This window comes from Lutjanus erythropterus, chromosome 18 (genome assembly GCF_056507025.1).
Source record: "Lutjanus erythropterus isolate fLutEry1 chromosome 18, fLutEry1.hap2, whole genome shotgun sequence".
NCBI lineage: Eukaryota > Metazoa > Chordata > Actinopteri > Lutjaniformes > Lutjanidae > Lutjanus > Lutjanus erythropterus.
Genome location: NC_139334.1, coordinates 22,769,786 through 22,789,509, shown reverse-complemented (window position 1 = coordinate 22,789,509; position 19,724 = coordinate 22,769,786). Strand labels below are relative to the sequence as shown.

General features: G+C 40.8%; 1 protein-coding gene across 2 annotated transcripts in view; it reads left to right on the top strand.

Moving 5' to 3' along the window:
• Positions 1 to 17,181, top strand: part of stag1a (STAG1 cohesin complex component a) — a 60,246-nt gene extending 43,065 nt beyond the window's left edge. For both annotated transcript variants that reach the window (XM_084741982.1, XM_084741981.1), the window contains 30 exons: positions 379 to 499; positions 728 to 883; positions 1,863 to 1,959; positions 2,051 to 2,127; positions 2,980 to 3,184; positions 3,665 to 3,816; positions 4,530 to 4,603; positions 4,903 to 5,026; positions 5,251 to 5,349; positions 5,512 to 5,591; positions 5,742 to 5,849; positions 6,059 to 6,173; positions 6,503 to 6,620; positions 6,785 to 6,888; positions 7,589 to 7,681; positions 7,995 to 8,288; positions 8,373 to 8,443; positions 8,824 to 8,992; positions 10,664 to 10,756; positions 11,065 to 11,239; positions 11,359 to 11,498; positions 11,804 to 11,905; positions 12,016 to 12,164; positions 12,903 to 13,031; positions 13,120 to 13,322; positions 13,412 to 13,580; positions 13,707 to 13,823; positions 13,936 to 14,050; positions 14,225 to 14,305; positions 15,571 to 17,181. In XM_084741982.1, the coding sequence (XP_084598108.1) occupies positions 379 to 499; positions 728 to 883; positions 1,863 to 1,959; positions 2,051 to 2,127; positions 2,980 to 3,184; positions 3,665 to 3,816; positions 4,530 to 4,603; positions 4,903 to 5,026; positions 5,251 to 5,349; positions 5,512 to 5,591; positions 5,742 to 5,849; positions 6,059 to 6,173; positions 6,503 to 6,620; positions 6,785 to 6,888; positions 7,589 to 7,681; positions 7,995 to 8,288; positions 8,373 to 8,443; positions 8,824 to 8,992; positions 10,664 to 10,756; positions 11,065 to 11,239; positions 11,359 to 11,498; positions 11,804 to 11,905; positions 12,016 to 12,164; positions 12,903 to 13,031; positions 13,120 to 13,322; positions 13,412 to 13,580; positions 13,707 to 13,823; positions 13,936 to 14,050; positions 14,225 to 14,305; positions 15,571 to 15,594 (3,754 nt within the window). In that variant the 3' untranslated portion in view covers positions 15,595 to 17,181. The remainder of the gene's footprint in view (positions 1 to 378; positions 500 to 727; positions 884 to 1,862; positions 1,960 to 2,050; positions 2,128 to 2,979; positions 3,185 to 3,664; positions 3,817 to 4,529; positions 4,604 to 4,902; positions 5,027 to 5,250; positions 5,350 to 5,511; positions 5,592 to 5,741; positions 5,850 to 6,058; positions 6,174 to 6,502; positions 6,621 to 6,784; positions 6,889 to 7,588; positions 7,682 to 7,994; positions 8,289 to 8,372; positions 8,444 to 8,823; positions 8,993 to 10,663; positions 10,757 to 11,064; positions 11,240 to 11,358; positions 11,499 to 11,803; positions 11,906 to 12,015; positions 12,165 to 12,902; positions 13,032 to 13,119; positions 13,323 to 13,411; positions 13,581 to 13,706; positions 13,824 to 13,935; positions 14,051 to 14,224; positions 14,306 to 15,570) is intronic.
• Positions 17,182 to 19,724: the final 2,543 nt, after the last annotated feature.

Here is a 19,724-nt window from a genome sequence, read left to right as displayed (position 1 = left end):
ACAATTTGCAAAAAAAAAAAGAGAAAATGACATGCATTTACAACGGTGCTGCAGAAAAAGCTTGAAAATACTTATCATTGCATTTTAAATGGTGCTGTGAAACTTCTACCTAAACCTTTTTTTTTTTTTTCAAACTTATGACTCATTTGTGTCTGCATAAACATATGATCTTTGCACAATATGTGAAAACACAAGTGAGCATCTGCATGTTTATACTTCACTAAAACAAGCAGTTTGGTTTGCTTTAATCCCTGTAGTTTTCCTTCTGTGAAGAGCTTTAGCTGTCATTTTGAGACTGAACATGTCATCTGCTCTGTGGAGGAATAAAAGCCTTTGAATCCATGTGAGTCATGTGTGTGTTTTTGATCTCTTTGTTAGGGACTCATCCAATGAGTCCGGGGCAACAGACGCAGTGGGTTTAAGTATGAGCATGAGTGACATGGAAGATCCAGAGGTGAAAGGGAAGAAGAAGAGAGGGAGGCCTGGAAAACAACCCCCGGTATGTGTCTGTGTCAGTGGACGTGTGCGTGCAGTCAAACTTTGCGTGTCTCTGTTTTTGATTATACATATGTGCGTGCATGTGTTGTTGTAAGAAGTGAGTAAACAAGCCTCCAGCGTGTGTATATCTGTGTTTGTGTTTACCTGAATGTGTTTTTTTCCATTTCTTGTGTGAATATGAGTGTTTTTGTTGCTTTGTTTCCTTCCTGACGTATCGACGTCCATGCAGACATCCAATAAGAAGCCTCGGAAATCACCGACGGACAAAGCGATGGGCGTAGCAAGAGGGCGAGGGAAAGCCAACGGTGTTGCTCAACACAACGGAGACGGCGGAGACCCTGTCACTCTGTTTGAAGTGGTCAAACTGGGCAAGAGTGCCATGCAGGTGAGTGAGTGTAGTTACTAATTGTTCAAAGTGTACTCAAAATATCAGCTTGTGATGATTAGATTTCACAAAATATTTCACAAAAACATGCTTGAACCTCTGCTCCTGTCATTTTAAATCTGTTTCCTCTCCTGTGTAACGTTTAGATTTTGTAAAATACGTTTTTCAGTGGAGAAGGAGAAATTTTAAAATCTCACTGTTGTGACTAGGCATCTTCCTAATGACTTATTTCCCTGTCATATATATGGAACTAGTCTAAAGGTGAGAAAACACTCAGAAGACAGTCAGAATTTTGCACAACTTAATCTATAAGATTAACACTGTCCAGAGCCACTTGAAACATTTTTCAAGAACCGAATTTTTATTTTAAATGCAGCTGAAATGAGTGGCCCGTTGTGCCATACATTATAAATGTTGCACATTATCTTATAAAACATGACAAACGAGTTAACGTGTAATATTTTTGGGAAATAGAGCTGCGTGATGTGGTAAAAATTGCAACTGCAATATGATTCATAATTAGTGGGAATTATCACATTTGCATCACAATTTTAATTTTCACAGGAAAAAAAAACTAATGATATGATGATATTGATGAGACATTTGTTGGGGTCTGCACCAGACTTACTTACTTCAGTATAATGCTGTTTCCATGCACATTTTTTCTTCTCTGAACAATATTCAGCGTTCATGTTTAGGAAACATACCTGATTATTGATAACCACAAGTGAGAGAACATTAGCAATATTGGCTGACATATTGATACTGGAATTTCTTTTTTACTCCTAATACCAAAATTTGCCCCAAAACTCCAGTATTTGTTGGACATTTGACTTGGAAATCGTGACATTTCACTGCAGATTTTGTCAATATGTAATTTAAATGTGTACAATAATAAAGTAATGAGCTTAACTGACATATTTCTGGTGCTGCATGTAAAGTTGTGACCGTGTGTTTCTTTTTCTCTGTGCGTGTTCAGTCTGTGGTGGACGAGTGGATCGAGTCGTATAAACAGGACAGAGACTTGGCGCTGCTGGACCTCATTAATTTTTTCATCCAGTGCTCGGGATGCAAAGGTAAAACTACCGCAGCTCAGTGAAATCAGTTGTTCTGTGCACATGTGTCTAACAGCTGGAATAAATCCTGTCATCATCGTTCTGTAACCAGGCACCGTGAGGATTGAGATGTTCAGGAACATGCAGAACGCAGAGATCATCCGCAAGATGACTGAAGAGTTTGACGAGGTAATCATGTCATCTGTTGTAGTGCTGGGATTGTTAGCAAGACATAACAGACATGCAGGATTAATCCTCCACACGATAACGAAGGCTTCAGATACATGTATAGAGGGAAAATGTATATAAAGTCTGAACAGAAAATACAGAAATATGTTATTTGTAGGTGGGCGCAATGTGATTTATGCCACAAAATAAAAGATGAAAGTCACTCTGACCTTTCACATGAGTTTTCCATTTTTATTTGTTTAACTTCTCACCACATGACATTTTTTTGAGCGAACAGAGAGTGACGAACAAATAGCACTTGTTGAGCAGATAAAAGGGGTTTTGGTCTCTTTCATTGGTAACAAATGTTTTCTTGCCCTCAACCAGAAAATCAGTCAGCATCTGGAATCATAAAAGCATCTGGAATGACCACAAGTGTCCTCGTTACTGGAAACAAGTCCAACATCTGTGTCAGTGCTCGTACAACTATTGGATCACTGGCAGCAAAATGTTTCTAGACATCCAGTTTGGTCACTCGTAAATTATAACCCGAACAGTCAACCCTACTGCTGTGGACAGGCTCAGCAATAAAAGTTATTTTAGTTGATTAAAAAAAAGCCCACCTAAAGTAATCCATAACAGTTTAAGTGTAGGCTATATTTAGAATATTCTTGCTGCATTGCCTTGCTCTCTTTTCTGATGGAAAACAGCTGTTATATAATGTCTGAGCTGATATTTTTTAAAAATAACTCTGACACTGAAGTGAACGATGGGACACCAAAATTGTTCGTCTTGTTCCAAGAACCCTCCGGACCACACAGGCTTGAACCAGATGATTCTGATAATAAAGTCTCTCCATGTTTTTGTCATCAGGACAGCGGAGATTATCCTCTCACCATGCCGGGGCCCATGTGGAAGAAGTTCCGCTACAACTTCTGCGAGTTCATCAGCGTTCTGATCCGCCAGTGTCAGTACAGCATCATCTACGATGAGTACATGATGGACACGGTGATCTCGCTCCTCACCGGGCTGTCCGACTCTCAAGTGCGAGCCTTCAGACACACCTCCACGTTAGCAGGTAATGACACCACATCAGCTTTTATGAGCGCAGTGAACAGTTCTTACCATTACAGGAACAATAATAAGGCGTTTATTTGTACAGTTAAAAACAGTTTAAAGTATTTGTGCAGATCATGAGGATGTTACAAAAGAGGAAAATATAACAGTAGAATTGCTACCTGCAGCTTGAAAATCAGTTTGATTTTAGGAAACATATTTTGATGTGAGAGACGACAGCTTCCTGGTTGCACATTTATGCTTCTGATATACCATGTTTGCATCTGACTATTTGCTTTGCTGCAATAAATATCGAAGATTGATTGTGATTTCTCTGTTGGAAACTTGATGTTGTGCAACTTAATCTAGAATTGTGCATGGGTCTGCGAGAGACAAAAGAAAAATGGTCACATCAGAAACATTTCCTGCACGGAAAAGTCTGAAGCATTTGAGTGTGTGTTTATTACTGAGTTTTATTATGTGTCTCCGTGTCTCTGTGTAGCGATGAAGCTGATGACGGCGCTGGTTAACGTGGCACTGAACCTGAGCATTCACCAGGACAACACCCAGAGACAGTACGAGGCCGAGAGAAACAAGATCGCTGGCAAACGAGCCAACGAGAAGCTGGAGCTGCTGCTGCAGAAGAGGAAGGAGGTCGGTCACATTTGATATTTAAAGCTGAAGTTTTGGACTAATTTATCCCTAATTCACCCCTCCCAACGATGGGAAGAGAAACCTGATCTAAGACTTCGGTCAGGCAATTGTTTGTCCCAGATCATCTGGTAGTGTGAGGGGTGTACAGATCCAGTCTAAACCCTCTGCTTTGTTCTTAGTGCAAAACTACAACAAGTTGTTGCACCACAGTATCTGTTGTGTTTACATCTGCTTTCACTTGTGGTGGTGCATTGCTTCCTCTGGCACGATAATCTTCGTTTTTTATCCTGTAGTGTGTGATGTAATATTATTTTCAAAACTTGTGCATGTTTGACATTAAAGAAAAGAACATCTGTGAAGTTTCTCCTTATGTGCGTGATGCAATCTGGTTTCAAAATCAGTTAGGATTTTAAAACTCTGAACCTGGTTTAAATGCATCCGTAAGTGTAGTGCCACGCAGCACTTTAATGCATAGCACTGAAATTATTGCTCACCTTATATCAGTTATATTACAGCGTGTTATATTTGTAATATGTTCAAATAATTATAGTCTCATATCGGTTCATCAGCAATACTTTGCATTTGTAGAAGATGCCTAAATTCTCAAACACAAAAAAAGTCATAACTCTTGATAATAACAGCTGTTGTTTACTTTGTTTGGATACTGCACGGTGCACTATAGATCAAAATATTTTTTGTTTTTATCTTCTCAGCTTCAAGAAAACCAAGATGAAATAGAGAATATGATGAACTCTATCTTCAAGGGAATCTTTGTGCATCGCTACAGGTAAGTTTAGTGCTGGTTGATGTTGTCTTCCCCTTTGGGTTTCTCATCTCTCCTGCACAATCCTTATATATGGTTGTTATTGTCACTTCCTTTGTGCTAACAAATTAAAACAGCTGATGCTGTAGTGATGATTTACAGCCCGCTGTCAGTCCTAATGATAATGGCGACAACAAACATTGTTAATGTTGATAATTAATAGCCAGACATGGCCATTTTTTGTCATATTTTGTCTGTCCTGACAGTTAGGATCCTTGTTTGTCATAATAACAATAATAATGGCTGACATCTTTATTTTCTAGGGATGCAATTGCTGAAATCCGAGCCATCTGTATCGAGGAGATCGGCGTGTGGATGAAGATGTACAGCGATGCTTTTCTTAATGACAGTTACCTGAAATATGTTGGTTGGACACTACATGACAGGGTGAGCATACAGTCACACCACCAACTGACTTTGTTGTTGTTTTTTTCCCCCTCACATTTCATTAAGAGTTAGTCGATGTTTTCTTTATATTTTGATGCACCACTACTGAACTGATTCAGTGGGTCGGATTATATTTGCACAAAGACAGATTTGTAAAGCTTCAGCCCACCAGGATCTGCTTCACTTTGAGATGTTTTTTCACTGTCTGTCTCTGTCTTTCTCAGCAAGGAGAAGTGCGTCTGAAGTGCCTGAAAGCTCTGCAGAACCTGTACACAAACCGAGAGCTGTTCCCCAAGTTAGAGCTTTTCACCAACCGCTTCAAGGTAACACCTGCAAGAATGAAACATAAGAACCTTCGCTGCTTTTACGATTTTAAGCAGAAGCGCTGAGTGATGTTTAGATTTTATGTTTTCTGATTTCTGTTGCATTCCTGTATATGTATTTATCCCAGTTTTTTTCCTTCTCATTTATATCTGTCTTGACAGGACCGTATAGTATCAATGACACTGGATAAGGAGTACGACGTAGCTGTGGAGGCCATCAGACTGGTCACACTCATCCTGCAGTGAGTATCTTCAAAGCTCACTTTTTATGTCTAATACATTTAGTTTCATTTAACTCTCATTCACTCTTGGAAAGGGTCCTACATCATTATTTTTGAAGCTCCTACTCCTAGTTTTTCCTGAGTTTAACCCGTTTTGATTTTCTCCTGCAGGGGCAGTGAAGACGCTCTGTCCAATGAGGACTGTGAGAACGTGTACCATCTGGTTTACTCTGCTCACAGACCAGTGGCGGTCGCTGCAGGAGAGTTCCTGCACAGAAAGTGAGCTGATCCTTAGATCTCTTAATTTAATCATTTTAATTTGAAATAATGTCACGCTTTACTTTAAGTTGGAACTTATTTGTCATTTAATAGTGGGTCTCTAATTTTTTTATTTATCTTCTGTCTGTTTTTTGTGTCTATTCTTCTTTCTTTTTCTTTCTTCGCTCTCCTCTCTGAATCTCTCTTTCTTTCTCTCTTGTGTCTGTCAGGTTGTTCAGTCGTCATGATCCTCAGGCAGAAGAAGCTCTGGCTAAGCGCAGAGGGAGGAGCAGTCCCAACGGAAATCTCATCCGCATGCTGGTGCTTTTCTTTCTGGAGAGCGAGGTAACGCTCACGCTTACAGACACAAACACTGGAGTGTGTATTTGTTATACATGATGCACACTTGAGAAATTGTACATACTGACTGTACTGAATAGTTTGCAGCTTTCACATGGTTGACATTTGAATTCCTATTTAATATTAAAATGTTGTGCAGCTTTTTTTTTTTGCATGTCTGTTTATTCTGTTTGAACTCTGTATTTCTGCATAGTTCCAGGCAACACTAATATTAATATTACTCTATTATCAGAATTAGAATCTAGTGCAGGAAAAAGTTACCCACAATGCCCGCAAAGGGTGATCATGCACTGAGTTTGTTTCTGTTTGTGTAGCTCCATGAGCACGCGGCGTACCTGGTGGACTCTCTGTGGGAAAGCTCTCAGGAGCTGCTCAAAGACTGGGAGTGTATGACTGAACTTCTGCTGGAGGAGCCGGTGCAGGGAGAGGAGGGTGAGATGATGCAAGGAAGTCTGGTTCCATGAAACTCTTCTTTGTTTCTGATCTTCACTGACAATCTGACTCTCCCTTTTGTCTCCCCATTTTTTTTTCTCTTCTCTTCTCTTCGTGTCTGTCTTCCCTTTGCTCTGACTCCGACCGTCTGTCCGTCCCTGCAGTGTTGTCCGACAGACAGGAGAGCGCTCTGATAGAGCTGATGGTGTGTACCATCCGACAGGCAGCAGAGGCACACCCACCTGTCGGCAGAGGCACCGGCAAACGGGTAGGTCAAGTATACACACTTTTACACTGTTACCACTCTTTTTTTCACCTTAATTTTTATTGAAGGAGGATTCAAATCATACAGTGAACAATAAAGGAGATATTTGTCCTTCCATTTTACTTTTCACCAGCAAAAAATCCTCCAGAATAATTTGTTTTTTTATTAAATTGAATGCATAAACTTCTAAACTAAGGATTATGCTTATGCTAGTTAACTAAAGCTTAACTGAAACAATATTGTGTACTTACAAAACTAACTAAAATAAAAAAAGAAATATATAATAAAAATATACAGGATACAGTCTGTCAAGTTCGTCAAATTTGTCAGTCCAACGAGCATGAGGAGGTATTGGTGCAGATGTAAGTGACGACTGTCAATTATCCCCATATTATAATAAAAAACTAACAGTGAAACTAATAAAAACTAAACCAAATCTAAACATTCTTAAACAATAAAAACTAAACTGAAATGAGCAAAACCAATGTGGAAACTAACCGAAACTAACCTGTGTTGAAAACAAAAATACAAAATAGTAACTGATGAAAAATAAAAAACTGTAATAACTAATTTTTCTACACATTAATAACTTTCCTGGTCATGTTATTCTGTCCAACAGAGAATCACTGTTTTAAGGCCCTTTTTCCTGCCTATTTTTACACCCGTGGCAACATCTGACCTGAATTTGTGTGTCCGTTTCCAGGTGCTGACAGCGAAGGAGAGGAAGACCCAGATAGACGATAAGAACAAACTGACAGAACACTTCATCATGGCTCTGCCCATGCTCCTGTCCAAGGTAAGACCTATTGAAATCCAGCCTGCAGCCTGCGCACGGCCAGCAACAGACAGGCCAGTGACACCGATTAATGACTGGGCTGAGAGACTGATCTGTTTGTCGAAATAATTGATCAACGTTTTACTTATTCAGTCAGGAGGAGAGTTATTGAACTACACTGCTCTGGACAAATTAGTTTAAAATGTGACCAACCATCGTACGAAGTGAGAAACAAAGGATCAGCTGCTGACTGATGGCTTTCTCTGTCTCTTTTCTGGCTGTGTATGTCTGCTTGTAACATTTTTTTCTTTATCTCCTCCTCCTCCCTCCACAGTACCAGGCGGACTCGGAGAAAGTAGCCAACCTGCTGCAGATCCCGCAGTACTTTGACCTGGACGTGTACAGCGCCGGGCGCATGGAGAAGCACCTGGACGCGCTGCTGAAGCAGATCCGGCTGGTGGTGGAGAAGCACATCGAGATAGACGTGCTGGAGGCCTGCAGTAAGACCTACAGCATCCTCTGCTCGGAGGAGTACACCATCATGAACCGCGTGGACATCGCCCGCTCGCAGCTCATCGATGAGATGACGGACCGCTTTGCGCACTCTGTCGAAGAGCTGCTGCAGGAGGTATGAGAGGAAGACAAATCAGGACAAACTGAGCAAGTTACAGTCAGTGTCTTTGTGAGCTAACAGGTGTTTGTTGTTCTGCAGGCTGAGGAGGCAGATGATGACGATATCTACAACGTTTTATCTACGCTCAAGAGACTCACAGCTTTCCACAAGTAAGACTCTCTTAACTTCTTACTTTCCACCTGTTTAGCAAACAACAATTATTTTCATGATTATGCTCATACTGCTGACTCCTCACTCCTCTTAATCACGTCATCAACAACTGCTAGGCTAAAAACAAGACTCATCTGTTGCAGACCACATTTAGTTTTTTGTTGTGGCCCAAAAACTGACGTCCATGGAAAAGTCTTGTTTTATAATAAACCAGAACATCTGCAGATTAATTCCATACCTGATATGTTATGTTCCACTGAAATTGTGCACCACATGAGTATCCTGAAAGCACTGGATAAAAAAAAATCCACTAAACAAACTTGACATCTTAACTTACTGTCTGAAATCTCCTGTGTTTTCCTCTTGTTTCCCGCCTCAGTGCCCACGACTTGACGCGGTGGGATTTATTTGGAAACTGTTACCGGCTGCTGAAGGCGGGCATCGAGCAGGGCTCCATGCCGGAGCAGATCGCCGTCCAGGCCCTGCAGTGCTCTCACTACTCCATCCTCTGGCAGCTGGTCAAAATCACAGAGGGAGCTCCCAGCAAGGTGCAGGACTCACTTCACTGACGGAGCTTTTAACACACACTGCACAGTCACAGATCTCAGGTTTATCTTCAGTCGGGGGTTCAGAGTGAAGGCTGCTGTGTCTGAGCAGCTGTGGCCCAGTGGGACAGCAGCTTATCTGTGTTTCTGCGGAGAGCCACCTGATTCAGAGGCTTTACCCCCAATCTATCTGATTTAACACTAAAGTACTGCACAGAGGCTTCAGTTCCCAGGGCGGTTATTTTGTGGTGGACTGAAGTCAAAACCTCCAAGACAGTTTAACCTTGAATCTCCTGCTGGGAAATGTCCAGCAGCACAGCATTTTAACTTGAAGGACAGTCTTTTTAGCTCAAGTTGTTTTACTCTCTGACTCAAATCAGCTTGAAGACTCTTCATTAAATGTCACTTAAATCTTCACTATATTAAGTAGAGCTGCAGCTAAAGATATTAGCAGAAAGCTTTCTTAATCGATTAATCATTTTGTCAATAATTGCAAGGCGAGTTTATTTGCGTGGCACCTTTCAACAATAAGGAAAATCAGAGTGCTTTACATGAGACATAAAAAGCTCTTAACATGTCAGAAAAAATGAAAATACCCACAATTATAATTTCCTACAGCCTAAGTCGACATATTCAACAACAGTCGGCACAACAAAAGCAACAAATATTCATATTTGAGAAGCTGGAACCTATGATTTTTTTTGGCATTAATGCTCAAGAATGACTTAAATGATTGATGGATTGCCAATATTTTTGCCAATGAAAGATGTGGAAAGAAATTCTGGAGAGATAGTTGACATTTTGGAAATGAGACTCAACATTGACCTGTGATTGGCCAAATTCTCCTTTCATGGTCTTGATTTTCTAAAACCTGAAAACGGAGCCAAGAGGAGGAGCAGAAGTTTCCTCTCTGAACACTTGATTTATAATATGCTTAAAGGTTATTTAATGATGTCAGTGATGCCAAAAATAAATTACCTACCCCAGATTTAATTATCTTTTAGATCCATTTGTTTTACTGTCTCAGTGGTAAAGAAGATATATGTGCTACTGAAAGTAATTTAATGGCGTTTAGCTTTTTTTTATTGTTGTTTTGGTTTTGTTCTGTCTCTTTATTTCAACATGTCAACACAAACAGAGTCGTTTGTTGAATCAGGAGAGGCAGACAAGAGCAGCCGATTTGAGAGCGCAAGAGAGAGAGAGCTTTATTATTCTGTTAGTTTAAACTGTTCTTCATAAATTAATGTTTCACACAATGAAAGTGCCGCCAGACTTGTTTAAATACAACTTAAAATGAGAAAAAGTAATTATGTATGATTATTAATGATTAATCCATTGTTGACATTTTTAACTCTCTGTGAAGGAAAATGAATTTTGCAGCCCTGATACAAAGGCCTGGGCTGACAGTGTGTCAACAATAAAAAAGAAACAAAACTTGATCATCATTAGTTTCTCTCTGAGCCCTCTGACAGACTCCACCAGCATCAACACAGCATGTATTGATCCTTCTGCCTCAGTGGAGTTAGTTGATGATGATTTATTGAAATCATTAAAGTTCGATTACTTTATTGGTGCAGTTAGTCAGGGCAAGACATTTAGCCTGACAGATGCTGCTGTTGAATATTGATTTCTATTAATGTGTGGTTAATGGTGTGTGTGTGTGTGTGTGTGCAGGATGACCTGGTGGCTCTCAGGAGAGTGGTGAAGTCCTTCCTGGCTGTGTGCCAGCAGTGCCTGTCCAACGTCAACACACCAGTCAAAGAACAGGTAACAACACACACCTGATACGACCTGCTGAAAAACTTCTGCTTCCGCTGAAAAAATTAGACGTATTAAATTTCCAGGGTTGCTGTTTAGTCCTGGAGAAATTTAATTATTGGATCAAAGTTCATCATTTTCAGGACTAAAACGAAACGGTTAAGATGTTTTTGTTGACCCACAGAAAATGTTCATTTATCTTCACAAAACAAGCCTGTTTTCTGTCGCCTTAGGAAAGAAAGAAAGTCTTCAGTTTTATTATAAAATCAACACTTTTTTTAAAACTCACGACTCCTCGTTTGTGTGTTTTGTTTCAGGCGTTCATGCTGCTCTGTGACCTGCTGATGATCTTCAGTCACCAGCTGATTTCTGGCGGCAGGGAGGGCCTCCAGCCGCTGGTCTTCAACCCTGACAGCACTCTGCAGAACGAGCTGCTCAACTTCGTCCTGGACCACGTCTTCATCGACCAGGACGACGAGAGTCAGAGCATGGGTGAGACAGAGAGGAACTACTTTTTATGGAGTCCATGCGCATCATTTTAGGAGTTAAATAAGGATGAGACGAGCTTCTACGAAATGCCCACTGCTCATTTGGCAATTTTCTTTCTGTAGAGGGAGACGAGGAGGACGAGGCCAATAAGATCGAGGCGCTCCACAAAAGGAGAAATCTGCTCGCAGCTTTCTGCAAACTCATCATCTACGACATTGTAGACATGCCTGCTGCTGCCGACATCTTTAAACACTACATGAAGGTGACTGATCAGCTACACTTAACATAAATATTGAGACAACCAGCCTGAAACAATAAGGCAAAATGAAGTCAAGTTAAAGATTATAATAGCCCGATGTCACAAAGTGTGCGTCAGAGGGCTGTACTTATGATTAAAAACAACAAACACACAAAAATGCAAAGGATAAACAAGAATTATAAAAGAAATGTTTGACACATACAATAAAAACTGTAATGAGCAGCAATAAAAACTGAGAAACAAGACATAAATTGTACTAAACTGTATCATCTTGCATCTTTTTAACTGTTTTTTTTTCTCTGCCTCAGTATTATAATGATTATGGTGACATCATCAAGGAGACTCTGAGTAAAACCAGACAGACGGACAAGATTCTCTGTGCCAAGACGCTCATCCTCAGTCTGCAGCAGGTGAGACGGCGATGAGGGCTGCACACGCTGCTCCCTGGTCTGAAATCGTTCTCTCTTTAAATCCTCCTCTGTGTACAAACGTTTTGCCAACGGGCTTTCGTGTGTTGCAGCTTTTCAACGAGTTACTGCAGGATCAGGGGCCCAACCTGGACCGAACGTCGTCTCACGTCAGCGGCATCAAGGAGCTCGCCCGCCGCTTTGCCCTTACCTTCGGCCTGGATCAGATCAAGACCAGAGAAGCTGTCGCCACGCTGCACAAGTAAGACTATGAGCGGTCTGTTCTCTAGAGGGCGCTAGACTGGACTCACAGCTGTAATCAGAAGAGAGAGCTTAAGCAAACTCTCCCTCTTACTTACAGTGAACTTTAATGCTTAAATTAACTGCACTTACCATCAACACTGACAGGGAATCCACAAAAAAAAGTGCAGAATTATCCCTGTAGGAGCCACATTCAATCATAAAATATTAGAAATGGAAAAAATAAGAAAATACAAAAAGAAAAATGGAGGCTTAAAAGACCACATTCTGAAATGCAACTCAGGTCCCTAAATCACTGGAGATCATCAGAACTAAGTCTGATTGTCTGACCAAAAAAAGGCACGACGTCTAATTTAAGACTTAAATCAAAATAGGAGATAAGGTCAAATGTTTTAAGTTTAAAGGGTTGTTTGAGGATGAACAAAGATGTATATCTACCTGTCTGTATCTGCTCAGTACTTCAGCCTCACATCAGTGCAGTTTCTGACTGCCATTACAAACAGAGGATGCAGTAAGTTAAATTTGCCTAAATTGCTTTTAAAAGCAAAAATCCTAAAATGCTGCAGAAAAGTAAACCAAACACTGGTGAAAGTGCATTTTAATATTCTAAGATAAGCTGAGAAAAGTCAATTACTGTCATGTAAGTTTTTTTTTTTTCAATCATTTTTCTTACTCTAGCTGTCTCTAAGTCTAACTTCCTTTTTCTGTCCCTTTTTTTTAACCTCTTGTTTCATATCAGGGATGGAATAGAGTTTGCATTTAAGTACCAGAATCCTCGAGGAGCAGAGTTTCCTCCCATCAACCTGGCCTTCCTGGAGGTTCTGAGTGAATTCTCCTCCAAACTAATCCGCCAAGACAAAAAGACGGTGTAAGTACTCTCCTCCATCCTCCTTCCTGTTCTGAGGCAGAATTCAATCTGTCACTTTAAACTTTCATGATGCTGTGTCTCTCCTCAGCCACTCGTACCTTGAGAAGTTCATGTCAGAGTCGATGTCGGAGCGTCGGGAGGACGTGTGGCTGCCGCTCATCTCCTACAGGAACAGCCTGCTGACGGGAGGAGACGAGGACCACATGTCTGTCACGTCGGGCTCCAGCAGCAAGGCCGGCTCGGTCCGCAGCAAGAAGGGACGACCGCCGCTACACAAGAAACGCATCGAGGGTGAGGAGACGGACGGACGGACGGACACACAATCTGTTCATTTGCCGCCCTGAATGTCACAGCTGAACTCTCTGCGTGTTTGTTTTCAGAGGAGAGCAGCGTGGAGGGCTCGTGGATGATGCGCAATGACACTCTTCAGACACCGGGGGCGCTGCAGACTCCTCAGCTCACCTCGACAGTCCTCAGAGAGAACAGACCAGCGGAACACATGCCAGACCCCGACTCAGAACCCGGATCAGAGAACGACTACGTACACAAGTGAGTGTAAAGAAATAAGGAAATACAGCTGTGCAGTACCGAAGTAACTGAGCTTTTTTGTAGCAGCGAGTACACAGAGGTGACATCAGAGTGCAGCGTGTTGACCGTCTCTCTGTCCGTTCTCAGTCCTCAGATGCAGATGTCGTGGCTCGGCCAGCAGAAGATGGAGGAGGTGAACAGGAAGGACCGGACGGGAATGAACTACATCAAGTCACGCAGCAATCAGGGCGTCCGGCAGACTGTGTAAGTAAAGATTTTAACACACTTGATGAATGAATAACTAACAAGAAAAAGACGATAAACAGATCTTCTAATTGTGTTTTTCTGTTCTTACTCTTAATGACGTTCCCTGTAGGCGTGGGTTGATGGAGGATGACGCAGAGCCCATCTTCGAGGATGTGATGATGTCATCGCGAGGCCAGCTGGAGGACATGAACGAGGAGTTCGAAGACACGATGGTGATCGACCTGGTGAGCAAAGTCACTTTCTCTCGCTACACTGGATTTGTGAAATTCCACAGAAGGAAATCGTGTTAAATCAAGAGTGTGTATCCAGATCGTTGTACAGATTGCGTTTGCACCTGCCTCAGATCTGAACACAATGCATTCATTAAATGTCTTAACTTTGACTTTTGTCTTTCCCAGCCGCCATCGAGGAACAGACGTGAAAGAGCGGAATTAAGACCGGACTTCTTTGACTCTGCAGCGATGATTGAGGACGAGTCGGTAAGTAAAGCTTTGACAGTTTGACCGAAGTAAATTCATCTGACTGAAATTCTACCTACTCTTCACCAATCGCTTGGTCACTGAGTGACCGCTACCTGTTAGCCCAAATGTTGGCTAATCAAATTTCTTTTTCACATGTAGCTATATCATTAACTTAATAACTTACATAAAGCAAAAAACTGTCACCAAATGTTCAGTAAATAGCCTGTCACTCAAAAATGCCTCCCACCCCTAAAAAAGGATGTCCTTAGAGCATATCAACCAATGGACAAAAGGTATGAGCCTTGCAATTTAAGATGCAGTTTGGGGCTGTGATGGACATTGTTCATTGTTTTCTGACCATAAAGATTTATGTATCAGATAACATACAGTAAGTCAGTGATTTGGTGGCGACTGAAACCAGACTTCACACTAAAAATCAATCAGACAACTGCAGCTCGTCCAGAACGCTGCTGCCAGAATCCTCACCAACACCAAGAGAGTGGAGCACATTACACCAGTGCTTAAATCATTGCACTGGCTTCCCGTGTGTCAAAGGATAGACTTTAAAATCTTGTTACTAGTTTACAAAGTACTAAATGGTCTCGGGCCTAAATATATCTCTGATTTGCTTATACGTTATGAAGCACCAAGACCCCTCAGATCATCTGGAACAGGTTTACTCAGTGTTCCCAGGATCAGAACCAAACAAGGTGAAGCAGCCTTTAGTTTCTGTGCTCCCCACCTGTGGAACAAACTTCCAGAACATCTGAGGTCAGCTGAAACTGTCGGTTTATTTAAATCAGGTCTTAAAACATTACTGTTTACTGCAGCCTACCAGTGAAATGGATACGTTACATATTTTTAGGATAATCTGTAGCTATTGTTTTTATATTTGTCTGCTGTCGCTTTTGTTTTATGTTTGCTTCTTTCTTTATATGCATTTCTGTAATGTTTTAAAGTATTTATTGTCCTGCTTTTAGCTTTTGTTTTTAATTATCTCAAATGCAATTTTAATGTTCTTTTATTGTTTCTAATTTAATGCATTTTCAAGTTCTGTAAAGCACCTTGAATTGCCTTGTGTATGAATGGTGCTATATAAATAAAATTGCCTTGCCTTGCCTTGCCTAGATTTTAAAGCCATTATGTGCAGAATTTAAACTTTTAACTTTGGCGCCTTCTAGTGGCAATAAAAAAAAAGACCCTGTCAGACAGCACTGCAATGCCTATATATATTTTCTCTCTTTTCTCTTGTCTAACAGTCGCTCTTCTCTCTGTTGTTCCAGGGTTTCAGCATGCCCATGTTCTGATCTGGAAGGAGGCAACGATCCTGAGATGAGGATCCACATCAGGAGTAAACTCAAAGGGGGGGTGGTTGGGGCGGGGTTTGGGACGTCTTAATCCACATAACCTGCCAATCAAACTCTTAAGACGAAGAAGAAAAAAAACATTGTTGAAGTACTTTTCTCTTTCTATAAGACGTGATGGAAGGACGTTTATCAAGAGGATCTGCTGATGGATCTCACCTGGAAGCGTGAAGCGAGGATCGGCTCAGAATCTTGTCCGGATTATTCCAGAGCTTCGTTTTGCTCCTAATCTTCCTCCTCTTCCTCCTCTCCAGCCAGTTGGTTTAGCTCTTGTTAGCGGTAGCTCCTACGGCTGGCAGCCGATGAGTACTCGCAGTTTTTACGGTCCCCCCCCCCCCCCCTTCCCGTTCCACAGATGTACAGTTGTTTGGTTCGGCTCTCGATCAGCAGCAGCGCTCTGTACAGCCCCCCCCTTCTCTTTTGGTGTCGCACTTCGATCCGTCTGGTTTAAATCCGACATAAAGAGGATCTCAATACTAAATGTTCTATATCTTTGCTCTTATTACACCCACCGACCCCTCTCCTCCTCTCTCTGTTCGCCATCTGAGTCCTTGTACGTGGTGGTGCTGGTGTGTGACGTGTGTGTGTGCGTGTTTAAAGTGTCGATGGTGGTTGAGTGGTCGCACATGCACACTTAGGTCGACAGCTGACCTGGAGGAAGTGATGTAACTGTCTTGTGTGTGTGATGTCAAAGCAAAGCGAGTGTTGTCATTTGACGGTGAAGCCACACACTCCCCCCCGCCTCCCCCGACCCTTGGAAAGACGCCCCACCCTCTCAGATCTCGGACACGTTCTGCACACACCCTCGAATAACGTCTTTTTGAAGTTAAAAAGGTTTAAAAAAAAAAAAAAAAAAAGACAATAAACATATTTTGAATTCTGTAGCTTTAGTACTAAAGTTTTAAATCGAGTGTGTTTTTGTTTTTGTCTGATGTTTGTACAGCTTTTTTCTTGAATATGTATCTTGTTTGTTGCCAAATTGTGGCCTACATACTTACAGTATATTCCAGCCCCTTCCCCCTACACCAGTTAACTCATATCTAACGGTTACCATGGTTACCAAGATTGTTGCTGTGGGGTACCCGCTCTTTTAAGCGCTGTATGGTCTGATTGTAATCGTCTCACAGTTCAGTATTACAGCAGATTATTTGTTGATTTTACAGTTTCTACACCTGCCTACAGTGTTAACTGGTCCAAGAAGTTGAAGATTTGTTGTTTATCATGGTTCATATCCAGTGCAGTGATGGATCTATTTGTCTGACAGGTTTGTTTGAATGTGTTTTGAATGTTTTCCGGCCATATCGTCATTTCGCCCCCCCCTCCCCAACGTTTGTTTGTCAATCATTTACCTTCTCCCTCGGCTGGCTTGGCAGTCCTCCTGTAAATATCAGAGACAATTGGATCTTTTCTGCAGTGCAGTTGACATCAGTTGCCCTAAAAATGCTCTAAAACCCTTTTTGTTTTGTTTTTGTTTTTTTCTGTGAACCTAAATTCTTTCTAATAAAATAAAATCTGTAATCGATTTATGGACCAGCTGTTTGTGTGTGGCTTTGTTTTCACAGCCTCAGTATCTGTTTCACAATCTCTGAATAGTTCGATACAGCTGCATTTTTCTGGTCAGCTTTGCCAAAGATTTCAGAGTTCTGGCCGCCAGTGAAGGAAAACAGTATCCCCGTGGTGTATCATAATTTATGAGATTAAAAAGTCATGAGATAAGACGTTGCAAGTCATAATTAAAAAAGTAATTTAAAGGTAAAAGTCATAAGATCAGCAGCTAAAGTTAAGAGATGAAAAGCCAGGAATATGAGGAAAAAGTCATAAATATCTGATAAAAAGCCAAAATTATGAGGTAAAACGGTCATAATTATGAGAAAACATCAAAATTATGAGATAGGAAGTCATAATCATAAGGTTAAATCAAAATTATGGGAAAAAGTCTTGAGATACAAAGTTGAAATTAAGACAAAAAAGTCACAGTTGTGAGAGATAAAAAGTTAAAAAAAAATTAATTACAACTTACCATGGGGATATTTCTTTTCTTTCACTGGTGAAAATGGGCCTCTATACAGAGTAGATCAGGCCTGTCACTTAGATTTGAAACACCAGATTTTAAAGAACTGAAGTACAGAGGGATCGGACGTTTACAGTTTCTGTCTGACCTGAGAAGTTAATTAGAAGGCAACACTTGCTTGGTCTCTTTTGTGGTGCAGGGAATCAAAAAATCATTTCAAAGAAAAGAAGTTAGTCCCTGCTCACACTAAAACTATGAAGTGACAGTGTTTGCAGGTGATAATAGCATTTTAATCCACAGCTGTGTCAGAGGTCTGTCTATAGTTACATCCAACAGCTCATGTATATAAAAATCCTCAGCTATTTACAAACAATCAAAATAATATACAGCATTTGGAGAATTATTTAGTTTATTTTGTCTTTTTCCATTTCCTTTATTTTATTTTATTTATTATTATTTCTTTTATTTCTTGTCCCTGTTCAGTGGTATTAAGAGGTTTGGGGATGCTAAACATTTTGATCGCTCTGGATTTAAAATGAGTGAGCTGTTGCATGTGACTAGAGACACACCTCCAACACAGATGTGGACTATCATGCAATTATGGGCTGTATTGAAGGACTTTGTGGCTGTTATGTCTCGAGAAAGGTCCTTGTGACTGAAACATTGGCACTTTTTAAAAATGCAGAGGTGGTAAGTGTGTGCAGGAACTGATTTCTTTCACTTGAAAATTTCAGTCTGTTTTTAAAACTATTAGTTTTCACAACTGGAAAAGAAATGTGCAGAAGCACAGGAAAAACAATGAGGCTTTGTGATCCTACATTAGAAGTACTTTGTTTTAATAAACAGTGTTACAGGCCTGCAGTAAATCATATCTGTAGTGCTTGATGGCTCATACTAGACCAGTGTTCCCCAACCCTGGTCCTCAGGGCCCACTGTCCTGCATGTTTGAGATGTTTCCCTGCTCCAACACACCTGATTCACATGATCAGCTCGTCATCAAGCCTCTGCAGAAGCCTGACAACAACCTGATCATCTGAATCAGGTGTGTTGGAGCAGGGAAACGTCTAAAACATGCAGGACAGTGGGCCCTGAGGACCAGGGTTGGGGAACACTGCACTAGACCATGGGGACAACAGTTGACCAAATAATCTCAACTGAAGGTTCACTTTGTCACTTGTTCTGGAGTTTTCAGGGATTTCACGTGATCCTCATCTGTTATAGAACCATAATGTTCAAACTTTCCATGATTTTGAGTTCCTCTAACTCTTATCCTCCACGCTGAGTTAAAAGTTCAGCTGATGAGGACCATGTGAGAAGTTCTGAAGGACTCTGGAACAAGGAAATTAGTGAAGCCTGAGAAGTAGATTTTGACACATTTAACAGTGCACACCAGGCCACCATTCAGTTGGCAGCCAGGGACCAAACTGGCCCTTTGATCATTTGTAAACATGGGGGAAAAAATGGTAAATGCAACAATTGTGTTTACTAAAATGTTTGTGAGAATTTAAGAGATGGAATGAAAAAAGATGTTGCATGCAACACTGTTCAAAATATTTATCTCATCTAGGATTGCCAAGGTGCATTGTTATTTCTCTGTACTTTGGTAAACTAATAGGTAACGAAAGAAAAAGGTGCACTGTTTTACACATTTAAATTCCTAACTTTACAGCTTAGCTATAGGAAATGGGAACGTCTGGCCCCTTGGCACTTAAAAAAATTGGCCATTCAAAAAAAAAAAAGAAAAGCAATTGACTAGGCCTGATTTATATAATATGATAATTAAAAGATGAACGAAATGAAGCATATAACCACACGTTATATATGTTGTACCAACTAATGTATCTATGTTTTATAATATGAGAATACTGTAGTAATATTTGCTTGGGTTTGCGACAAAAATACTTGAGTAAGTTTGAGGAAATATGAAGGATTTAGTTGAAACCACATGCCACATGAGTTATTCGTTATTACTGTTTGAACATTTGTGCTCTTCGTGAGCGTCCAACTGTTTCAGCACCACATTTTGCTTGTACTAAAGACACAGGACAAAGTAGTCACCAAG